Source organism: Anomaloglossus baeobatrachus, chromosome 4 (assembly GCF_048569485.1).
Source record: "Anomaloglossus baeobatrachus isolate aAnoBae1 chromosome 4, aAnoBae1.hap1, whole genome shotgun sequence".
NCBI classification, from domain to species: Eukaryota; Metazoa; Chordata; class Amphibia; order Anura; family Aromobatidae; genus Anomaloglossus; species Anomaloglossus baeobatrachus.
This window is the reverse complement of record NC_134356.1, coordinates 613988302-614000509: the sequence shown is the minus strand read 5'-3', so window position 1 is coordinate 614000509 and position 12208 is coordinate 613988302. Positions and strand designations below refer to the sequence as shown.

The window sequence follows — 12208 nt, the reverse complement described above, 5'->3', positions numbered from 1 at the left end:
TATTGACTTGCCAAGCGTGTGTAATGTGTAGGGAGGCGTTTTTACTATGTCATCTGCCATTCAGCTCTGCTACATGGCCGTTGACAGCAGACATAGACAGCCATGTAGCAGAGCTGAATGGCAGATGACAGCAGACACAGACAGAGCCGCACGATCAGAATGAACTCGGGTAAACTTCACCAGACTTCATTGTCATGCTGCGGCTCTGTCTGTGTCGCGTCCTGATTAGCGGTCACCAGTGAAGGACTCACCGGTGACCGCTAAACTCCTGAGTAACTGAATTGAGCAGCCCTTTCTCATATACTCACCGGTCCCCGATCACCGGTGCGGCGCTGCACGGCATTCATGGCAGCCCATAGCTGCCACTAAATCCTAGATTAATCATGTCAGGCGTCTCCCCGAGATACTTACAGATTAATCATGGAAGGTGACAGTAAATAAACACACACGCCCGAAAAAATCCTTTATTAGAAATAAAAAACACTAACATATACCCTGGTTCACCACTTTAATAACCCCAAAAAAACCCTCCATGTCCGGCATAATCCACGGACCTCCAGCGTCGCATCCAGCTCTGCTGCATGAAGGTGACAGGAGCAGCAGAATACACCGCCGCTCCTGTCAGCTCCACGCAGCAACTGAGGTGAGTAGCGCGATCAGCTGAGCTGTCACTGAGGATACCCGCGGCCACCGCTGGATCCAGTGACAGCGGGTAACCTCAGTGACAGCTCAGCTGATCGCGCGGCTGTCTTCATTAGCTGCGTGGAGCTGACAGGAGCGGCGGTGTCTTCTGCAGCTCCGGTCACCTCCATGCAGCAGAGCTGGAAGCGACGCTGGACCATCCTGGATTACGCCGGACATGGAGGGGTTTTTCGGGCTTATTAAAGTGGTGAACCAGAGTATATGTTTGTGTTTTTTATTTCTAATAAAGGATTTTTTCGGGCGTGTGTGTTTATTTACTGTCACTTACAGATTAATCATGGAAGGTATCTCGGGGAGACGCCTGACATGATTAATCTAGGATTTAGTGGCAGCTATGGGCTGCCAATAACTCCTTATTACCCCGATTTGCCAACGCACCAGGGCAAATCGGGAAGAGCCGGGTACAGTCCCAGAACTGTTGCATCTAATGTATGCGGCAATTCTGGACGGCTGCTGGCTGATATTGTTAAGCTGGGGGGCTCCCCATAACGTGGAGCTCCCCATCCTGAGAATACCAGCCTTCAGCCGTATGGCTTTATCTGGCTAGTTTTAAAATTAAGGGGGACCGCACGCCGGTTTTTTAAATTATTTAATTATTTATTTCACTGCACAGTATAGACATGCCCTCCGGCTGCTGTGATTGGGTGCAGTGAGACACCTGTCACTCAGCGTGGGGGCGTGTCTCACTGCAACCAATCATAGGCGCCGGTGGGCGGGGAAAGCAGGCAATACGAGATTGTTTAATGAGCGGCCGGCTTTTTCAAAATAGTAAAAGCCGCCGGAGCAGTGTGAATGCCGTGCAGCGCCGCGCCGGGGATCGGTGAGTATGAGAGAGGGGGTAAGAGGGATAGACTGACATGGACAGAGAGAGAGGGACAGAGATAGTGACCGACTGACAGAGATTAGTGAATGACAGACAGTGTGAGGCGCTTCAGAACGCAGCTTTTCAGCTGCACTCTGAAGCGGACCTTTTTTAAGCTGCGGTGCAGAGCGCACACCTGCGCACATAGCCTCAGACATCACAATCGTATGAGGGATGTCACACGTTTCAATTGACTAGGTTCGTACAACAAAACGTGCAATGTATGAGGAATAAAAGACGTGTATGCGATCACCGTATTTGCGTTCAATCTTGATCGCACGTAGGTGTCACACGCAAATACGTCACGAACGATGCCGGATGTGCGTCACTTACAACTTGACCCCGATGACGGATTGTGAGATATATTGAAGCATGTAAAGCGGGCTTTAAAGAGAGGTCTTCAATTTCATTAGAAGGTTCCAAATGTGGCAGATATAATCAGATTTGTTGAAGCAAAAAATTACAGAGGATGGGGGATACACGGGAGAAGTCCTGGAGGCGATTTGGTGAGGAACGTAGAAAGGTGGAGGAAAGAAGGAGGTCTTGGGAGGACTGGAGATTATGTATCGGGAGATTAGTTTGGAGATATATGGGGGATACAGATTATGAACAGCCTTATAGGTAAATGTTAGTAGTTTGGACTGAATTAATTGGGGAATTGGAAGCCAATGAAGGGATTTGCAAAAGGGGAAAAAAGGAAGAGTAGAGAAGAAAGGTGGATTAATTGGACAGCAGCGTTATGGATGGACTGGAAAGGTGCGAAAGTGTTAGCTGGGAGGTCACAGACGAGGATATTGCACTAGTCATGATGAGAGATCATCACATTTCCAGCACAACCAATTCAGTGGGAGTTGTTTGATACATTACCTGCCACTGTTAAATGTATTGTTATAAAAAAAAATTCAGTGTGAGGTAAAGAAAAATGGAAAAGGGACAGAGGGCCCACTGAAGAGGGACAATGGAGACAGATTTTAGAGATGGTTACCTGCCTTTCATTGGGTGTGGCACATAGATTTTAAAATCTGTACTTACCTCATTGGGTATATAGAACACCAGAAATCCTTTATAAAATAGAGCTGAGGGGTGACACTCTAGATTCAAGTCTTTCAAGCTTTACATTTAGTGGACTTCGCCAGACCAAGAAAGGTTTTGGAAGGAATTAACAGACTTAATTAATAAGGTTTATTCCATAAATATTTCCTGCATGCCATTGCTGTGTATTCTGGTATATGTGGAGGAACTCGAGACTGACGAGCTTGGAAAGAGTGCAGCGGCAAGAATGGTTTATATGGCAAGGAAGTTGTTACCACAACTTTGGATAGAGGAGAAGATATGAGGCAGGAAACCAAAGCCATGAGGCAGCAGGCCAAAGTCATGAGGCAGCAGGCCAAAGTCATGAGGCAGCAGGCCAAAGTCATGAGGCAGCAGGCCAAAGTCATGAGGCAGCAGCCCAAAGTCATGAGACAGCAGGCCAAAGCCATGAGGCAGCAGGCTAAAGTCATGAGGCAGCAGGCTAAAGTCATGAGGCAGCAGGCTAAAGTCATGAGGCAGCAGGCTAAAGCCATGAGGCAGCAGGCCAAAGTCATGAGGCAGCAGGCCAAAGTCATGAGGCAGCAGGCTAAAGCCATGAGGCAGCAGGCTAAAGCCATGAGGCAGCAGGCTAAAGCCATGAGGCAGCAGGCTAAAGCCATGAGGCAGCAGGCTAAAGTCATGAGGCAGCAGGCTAAAGTCATGAGGCAGCAGGCTAAAGCCATGAGGCAGCAGGCTAAAGTCATGAGGCAGCAGGCTAAAGTCATGAGGCAGCAGGCTAAAGTCATGAGGCAGCAGGCTAAAGTCATGAGGCAGCAGGCCAAAGCCATGCGGCAGCAGGCCAAAGCCATGAGCCAGCATCACCAAAGTCATAAGGCAGTATACCAAAGTCATAAGGCAGCATACCAAAGTTATGACACAACAGGCCAAAGCCATGATCCAGCAGGCCAAAGTCATGAGGCAACAGGCTAAAGGGATGAGGCAACAGGCCAAAGTCATGAGGCAACAGGCCAAAGTCATGAGGCAGCAGGCCAAAGTCATGAGGCAGCAGGCCAAAGTCATGAGGCAACAGGCCAAAGTCATGAGGCAGCAGGCCAAAGTCATGAGGCAGCAGGCCAAAGTCATGAGACAGCAGGCCAAGCCTTAAAGGGGTGGTTCACCCATTTTTTTTATTTTCTGTAGGAGTTCTACTTACCTTTCTAGGCGTTTTCTCCTTTGGCTTCTGTTTCCAGTTCTGGCACTGAGCGGCGCTATCCTGCACGCTCAGTGCCGGTCACATGACCCCCTGGAGCTGTGGCCGCCAGCATCCTCTGACGTCCCGGCATTTCCTTGCTCTCAAACTGGACGGGTACGTCAGAGGAGGCTGCACCACTCAGATTGAGTGACAGGGCTGTGGGCGGTAACTACCGCACATCACAGCCCAGCATCGAGGGGAGGATCCGGAGGACGGCAGTGTGGAGCCGGCGTCCTGCAGATGGTTCTTCAGCTGAATCCCCCCCTGCACGTAAGTATGTGATCACACTGTCCACCCGCCCGCTCTGCTGCGATGTCAGGAGAGCGGCCGGTGTCGGGCAGTGTGATCATCTGCTCCTCCCAGCAGCAAGACACTGACAGGCATGTCACCGCTGTGCTCTGCCAACTGTCCTGCTGCATGGGACCAACTGTCTGCACTCTGTCACCTGCACCACAAGTCACAGAGTGGAGACAGTTGGTGACAGAGCACCTCTGCCCCCCCCCCCCCCGTTCTTTCCCCACTCTCTTCTCTCCCCCCACTGTTCTCCCCCTCCCCTCTTCCCCCTCTTCTCTGCCCCCCTCTTATCCCTCTCTCCTCTCCCCTCTCTTTTCCCTCGCTCTCTTTTCCTCCCCCGCGCTCTCTTTTCCTCCCCCTCGCTCTCTTTTCCTCCCCCCGCACTCTCTTTTCCTCCCCCCCGTGCTCTCTTTTCCTCCCCCCGCGCTCTCTTTTCCTCCCCCCGCGCTCTCTTTTCCTCCCCCGCGCTCTCTCCCCCCCTCTCTCTCTCCCCCCTCGCTCTCCCCCTCGCTCTCTTCTCCCCCCTCTCTCTCTTCTCCCCCCTCTCTCTCTCCTCCCCCCCTCTCTCTTCTCCCCCTTCGCTCTCTTCTCCCCCCTCTCTCTCTTCTCCCCCCTCTCTCTCTCCTCCCCCCCTCTCTCTCTTCTCCCCCCTCTCTCTCTTCTCCCCCCTCTCTCTCTTCTCCCCCCCTCTCTCTCTTCTCCCCCCCTCTCTCTCTTCTCCCCTCTCTCTTCTCCCCTCTCTCTTCTCCCCCCCTCTCTCTTCTCCCCCCTTCTCTCTTCTCCCCCCCCTCTCTTCTCCCCCCCCTCTCTTCTCCCCCGCTCGCTCTCATCTCCCCCCGCTCGCTCTCTTCTCCCCCCCGCTCGCTCTCTTCTCCCCCGCTCGCTCTCTTCTCCCCCCCCCCCCGCTCGCTCTCTTCTCCCCCCCGCTCGCTCTCTTCTCCCCCCCGCTCGCTCTCTTCTCTCCCCCCCCGCTCGCTCTTTTTCCTCGCTCTCTCCTGGCATGGTCAGTACAGAAATCTCTCCATCGTGGAGGGGTGAGAGGGAGTAATAAACATGGAGTCCCTACTGTGTCTGTGTATTTATTTCTAATAAAGTATTTTTCTCTGTGTGATGTCTTTTTTTTTTTTTTTTTTTTTTAAACCCTTTGTTGGAGATTCTTAATGGCCAGGTTAAACTTGGCCTGACATTAAGAATCTCTGGCTTTATACCAGCTGGTAAAACATAGCTGGTATTAACCCCTTATTACCCAGCGTGCCACCTGCCACCAGGGCCACTGGAGGAGTTGGATACAGCGCCTGAAGATGGCGCTTCTATGAAAGCGCCATTTTCTGGGGCAGCTGTGGACTGCAATTCGCAGTGGGGGGCCCAGAAAGTTTGGGCACCCTGCACTGTGGATTCCAATCCCCAGCTGCCTAGTTGTACCTGGCTGGACTCAAAAATTTGGCGAAGCCCACATCATTTTTTTTTGTAATTATTTCATGAAATTAATGGAAAAAAAGGGCTTCTCTATATTTTTTGTTCCCAGCCGGGTACAACTAGGCAGCTGGGGGTTGGGGGCAGCCCGTAGCTGCCTGCTGTACCTGGCTAGCATATAAAAATATGGCGAAGCCCACGTCATTTTCTTAAAAACGTTTTCAGGGAAAAACCTTTATATAAAAAAAATGCTTCCCTGCATTTCTATTGCCAGTGAAAGTAACACCAAGCAGCGTGGGCTAGCAGCCAGTAGCTGCTTTGGTTACCCTTAGCAATAGAAAATGCAGCGGGAGCCCACAAACAATGTGATTTTTTTGTTTTTTTATTTTTAATGAATTTTTTAAAAAAAAAAATCGGCATGGGCTTCGCCCATCGAGCACCAGAGCATTTTACTTCTCATTCATCCCAAGTAATCAGATGACTCCAGTGTCGGCCGATTACTTGTTCTGTGTCCCCCTGCATCCATCGCAGCGTGTACGGGCTGTGAGGTCAGCGGAGTGGAGACAGTGACATGCTCTGCTCTGACACATAGTGTGCTGCATGTCACTATCTTTCTCCACTCTGGTACTTGTTGTGCAGGTGACCGGATGCTACATGTCACTAACTGTCTCCACTATGGGACTTGTTGTGCAGGTGAGAGTGTATACAGTTGGTACTATGCAGCAGAAATCACAGAGTGGGGCAGTTAGTGACATGTATCATCCGGTCACCTGCACAACAAGTCCCAGAGTGGAGACAGTGACATGCTCTGCTCTGACACATAGTGTGCTGCATGTCACTATCTTTCACCACTCTGGGACTTGTTGTGCAGGTGACCGGATGATACATGTCACTAACTGCCCCACTCTGAGACTTGTTGTGCAGGTGAGAGTGTATACAGTTGGAGCAATGCAGCAGAAGTCACAGAGTGGAGCAAGTTAGTGACATGAATCATCCGGTCACCTGCACAACAAGTCCCAGAGTGGATACAGTGACATGCAGCACACTGTGTGTCAGAGCAGAGCATGTCACCAACTTGCTCTGCTCTGTCACCTGCGGTGCTGCATGTCACGTTTTTGCCGCGATTTGGTGCGTTTTTTGCTGCGTTTTTGCTCACTGCGTTTTTAATCAGTGCACAATGCCATTAAAGATTGTTGATGAAAAAAAAAAAAGGTCTGATGTCATTTCCTTATTCAAAATGTTCATTGTATGCAGGAGAGCAGACAGCAGCTGCAGAACTACAAGGCTCAGCATCCTCCATTCACTAGTGTATGCAGGAGAGCAGACAGCAGCTGCAGAACTGCAAGGCTCAGCATCCTCTATCCAGGACTGAATGCAGTTTTTTACCCAAAAAGAAAAAAAAATGACATGGGCTTCGCCATATTTTTGTATGCTAGCCGGGTACAACAGGCAGGTACGGGCTGCCCCCAACCCCCAGCTGCCTATTTGTACCCGGCTGGGAACCAAAAATATAGAGAAGCCCTTTTTTTTTTAATTATTTCATGAATTTCATGAAATAATTTAAAAAAAAAAATGACGTAAGCTTCGCCTAATTTTGGTGTCCAGCCGGGTACAACTAGGCAGCTGGGGATTGGAATCCACAGTGAAGGGTGCCCAAGCTTTCTGGGCACCCCCACTGCGAATTGCAGTCCGCAGCCACCCCAGAAAATGGCGCTTTCATAGAAGCGCCATCTTCTGGCGCTGTATCCAACTCTTCCAGCTGCCCGTATGCCGGGTGGCTAGCTGGGTAATAATGGAGTTAGGGCTAGCTGTATATTATCAGCTGGCCCTAAGCCCGAAATTCATGGTGTCACGCCAATATTAGACATGGCCACCATGAATTTCTAGTAATGATAAAAAAAAAACACAACAACCAGAAAAATATTTTTATTAGAAATAAAACACAACACAATTAGTGACTCCATCTTTATTGAAATAAACCCCCCTCCGCAGTAATCCTGGGTTAGGGTCCTGCGCCGTCCAATCCGGATCCAATATCATCTGATCGGTTTGCTGGAAGGCAAAGCGATCAGATGATGTGTCAGGTTAAACTACGTGACATCACACATCAGCTGATTGTATAAAAGCCGATTATACAATCAGCTGATGCATCAGTAAAAAAAAAAAAAATAAATAAATACTCACGTCTGTGCTGATTACCGGCAGCTCCTGCAGCGGAGTCTGATCCTGGCCCATCACTGCAGGAGCTGCCGGTAATCAGGGATTAAGTCCCCTGACGGCAGGATCAGCTGATAGCCGGCCGGGCGCGAAAAAGCCGGCGACACCACGAGAATCGATCAGCTGATGCGTCAGGTGACTGCATCAGGTGATCCACCGCCAGGTCCTGCAAGCTTCGTACGTGCCCCGGAGAGACTGCACACAGCCGAAGCGGCGGGACCGAGACAGGGGCTGGAAGCAGGCATGGCACCGGGACCCTGCAGACAGGTGAGTATGACATACACACACACATACACACTCACACACACACTGTATATACACACACACACTGTATATTACACACACACACACACTGTATATACACACACACTGTATATACGCGCACACATACACATACACTGTATATACGCGCACACACACACACACACACTGTATATACGCGCACACACACTTTCTTCCCCTGGCTGTGCAGAGCTGCTGTATCTGTGATTTCTCTTTGGCCATCAACTGGGAAGAGGCAGGGAGGAGGGTTTGGGTGGGAGCAGAGTGGGTGTATTAGACACAATGGGTGTGTTAGATAAGCTAGACACCGCCCTAGAGCCACAAAGAATTCTGGGACTTGTAGGAACTGAACACAGGAAGTCAGAGGAGAGATTAACCCCATCAGAGCTGGAGCCAGCAATGACCGTGTGCTGCTAGTGCACAATAAAAGGTAATTTTGCTGAAAAAACATAATAGATGTGTTGAGGGGCACATATTAGCAAGATTTATCAGAAAAAAAAATCAGTTTTGGTAACTGGACAACTTCTTTAATGCACTGCAGTCTTTGCTGGCAGATCCTCAGTCTATCAAGGTGTTCAGTGTTCAAAGCTGCTTATACCACATTCTCCAAGTTTCTTTGTCCAAAAGAAATCACTGACAGAGGTGGTGCTATCATGGGAAAAAATGGGCTTTCATTTCATACCAAGGAAACAGCTGACAGCTCCTTTTTAACCTGTCCCATCCACACCACTCATAGGAATTTATTTTATGTTCAATCTATTTTTATTAAAGTTGATTTTCATTATTACAAAAATAATCAGGCTTGAAAATTGGAAACATTTACAGAAAGGTCCATGGCCTAAACAAACAAAGAATGGTAGTATATCAGTTTGATGAACACGTAAGTAACAAAGGACACGAGTCACATCCAAACAATCAGGACCAAACAAAAAGTTCAACATGGTCTTGTCCGGGTAAATCTGTCCATGGTAAGAAATGAAGTGTCAATTACAAACCATTTGATTAAAACATTTCACTAAAACAAAAAAAATGTACATGCCTTCGAGGAAGGTTATAGGAATTTATTTTGAGTCAATCGAACCAAGTGCTAGGAGGTCATTACCAAATGATGACAACAACGTGATGAATTGCATTGCTTGTTTCTTGGTTTTTCATCAGTTTCTTTATCATTTTCTTAACTCAATTTTACTTTATTTCCAAACCAAACTAAATAAGGTCTAATTTCGTGCCTCTAATGTGCTCCCATACTCACTCCTTCGCACATGCGATGTACTTTTCCCCTTCTTTGCTGCAGTGTCCCGATTTGCTGCCAGCTGTATTCCACGAATAACAGTCCTCCTCGGATCCAGGGATGGCTCCTGTATAAAGAAAAGATGAAAAGGTAACTAATTGTATTATACTAAGTAAATGATGTAATTCTAAATCCTGCCACCATAACTTCTTAATGATTTTCATTAATGATTTTGGTACTGATTAACCCCTTCACGCTACAGCAAATTTATATTTTTTGCGTCTTTGTTTTTTCTTCCCATTCTTCCAAGAGCTGTAACTTTTTTTATTTTTTTCATGAACATAGCCGTATAAATGTTTTGTGGAATTGCACTGATTTTGCAATTTTAATGCATTTGTAATTTTTTTCCTGCTTTTCACCAGTGCATCTCATGATAATATGAATGGTGTCATTCAAAAGTAAAACTCGTCCCGCATAAAATAAACCCTAAGCTATGTGCGTACTAGAAAATGGACTTTTCTTAAGAAAAATCCGCACCCTCTAGCAGAATAACGCACCGACGGCAAAACCTGCGGTAATAACACACCTGCACTTTGCCACGGTAGATAGATAGATAGATAGATAGAGGGACAGATAATGGATGGATAGCTAGAGGGATAGATAGATAGATGGATAGATAGAGGGATAGATAGATAGATAGATAGATAATGAATAGATAGAGGGATAGATAGATAGACAGATAGATAGATACAGTAGATAATGGATAGATAGATCGATAGATAGATTAGAGGGGTAGATAGATAGATGATAGATATATAGCTAGAGGAATAAATAGATAATGGATGTATAGATAGATAGATAGATAGATAGATTGATAGATACATACATAGATAGATAATAGATAGATGGATGGACGGATAGACAGATGGATAGATAGATAGATAGAGGGATACATAGAGGGACAGATAGATGGATAGATAATGGATAGATAGATAGATATATAGTTAGATGATGGGTAGGTTGATAGATATTACAGCTTTTATTTCTGATGTATGTGTTTTCCCCCCCAACAATATTTGTGATAGAGCAGTGACCCTGGGGGGACTTTGTATCTGAGCTCTCGCAGGGTCACTGCCGGTCGGTGACATCACTCTATTACCACTTGTGAGGCCCTGAAGTTCTCGTGAGCGGTAATGTGTTAACATCGCCGACAGTGAGAAATGTCCTAGAGTTACCCCTGCAGCCTGGTTCACAGAACGAGGATGCATTGAGTACTATGTGTCAGACGTCACTGGATCAGTATGCAAGCATCATGGGACCTCGTGTGGATTACGTCGGACCAGGGTGTTTGGTGGGGTTAATAAAGTGGTGAAAGAGGGGGATTTTTTTGTGTTTTATTTCAAATAAAGGATTTTTCAGTGTGTGTTTATTTACTGTCACTTACAGATTAGTAATCTTGTGTCATAGACGCTGGCATTACTAATCTTGGACTTAGTGGCAGCCATTAACTTCTTATCACTCCGATTGTCACCGCATCACGGCAATTGGGACGAGTCGGTAACACGCCGGGACTGTTGCATAATAAATGCGACATTCTCGGGGCAGCTGCAGGAAGGGGGGTAATAACCATGGCTCTTGCCCTCCCCAGCCTGAGAATACCAGACCCCTGCTGTGTGCTTACCTTGGCTGGACGGTAAAAATACGGCGGAGCCCACGTTTTATTTTTGTTTTTTATTTTTAATATGTACGTTTCTGATTTCTATGTGTCTGTGTATTATATATGTATGTGTCTGTGTGTGAGTGTGATCTGTGTGTGTTTACTCTCTTCTCAATTTCCTCTTCTTGTCCTAATGACATCACTTCCTTGCAAAACGCAGGCAGTGATGAACATTATGTCCCGAAAAACATGAAATACCGCGGGAATAACGCAATGAAACGCACATAATTTGCTTCCTGCGTTATTACCTGCGGTATTTCATGATTACATTACAGTCAATGGTGTAAAAAACCGCAGGTACCTGCAGAAAAGAAAGGACATGCTCATTCTTTTTGCTGCAGAAATTCTGCAGCAAAACCTGTAGGGGAAAAAAAGCAGTGTGAGCACAGCATTTTTTTTTACCATAGGTTTTGCTGGAGAAGGACTGCAGCAAGGATATGAACATTTTCTGCAGCAAAACAGCAAAATATCCGCTGCAAAAAACGCAGCGTGCGCACAAGGCCTTTGGGGGTTTTATTTACCATGTTCACTATACTGCAAAACTGACCTGGCAGTATGATTGCACAGGTCAGTACGATTATGCAGATACCAAACATGTATAATTTTTTTTTAAGTAGTGAAAAAAAAATCAGAAATTTGTAAAAAAAAAAAAAAACAAATTTGCTTTTGTCGCCATTTTCCATGACCCGTAATATTTTCAATTTTGAGGTTATGGGGCTCTGTGAGGGCTTATTTTTTTGCTCCTTGACCTGATGTTTAAATTATACCATTTTGGGGTAGATACAATGTTTTTATTGTCTCGTATTTTATTGCTATGTTGTGGCGCCCCAAAAAACGCAATTATGTCTATTGATTTTATTTCTCATTACGTCATGTACCGATTGGCTTAATTTATGTTATATTTTCATAGATCAGACTTTTACCAATGCAGCAATGCTAAATATGTGTATTTTTTATTTTTTTTTTGTTAATGACTTTTTCTTAATGGGGCAAAAGGGGAGTGATTTGAGCTTTTTATAATTTTTTTTTCATATTTTTGAAAACTTTTTTTCCTACTTTTTACTGTATGCATTAGACCCATTAGGGGACTTGAACCTGCGGTTATTAGATTGTTTGTACTATACATACCAGTGCATCAGTACTGTTAGGTATACAGTCCCTGCCAGAAGTTCTGTCGCTTATCCATGTTATGTAAATAAAAGCTTATAACCTGACTTTAAATTCATC

General features: G+C 46.3%; 1 protein-coding gene across 2 annotated transcripts in view; it reads right to left on the bottom strand.

The window, feature by feature from the left end:
* Positions 1-12208, bottom strand: part of LOC142301898 (disintegrin and metalloproteinase domain-containing protein 28-like) — a 179805-nt gene that overhangs the window by 45708 nt on the left and 121889 nt on the right. For both annotated transcript variants that reach the window (XM_075342937.1, XM_075342939.1), the window contains exon 16: positions 9286-9391. In XM_075342937.1, coding sequence (XP_075199052.1) covers positions 9286-9391 — 106 coding nt within the window. The remainder of the gene's footprint in view (positions 1-9285; positions 9392-12208) is intronic.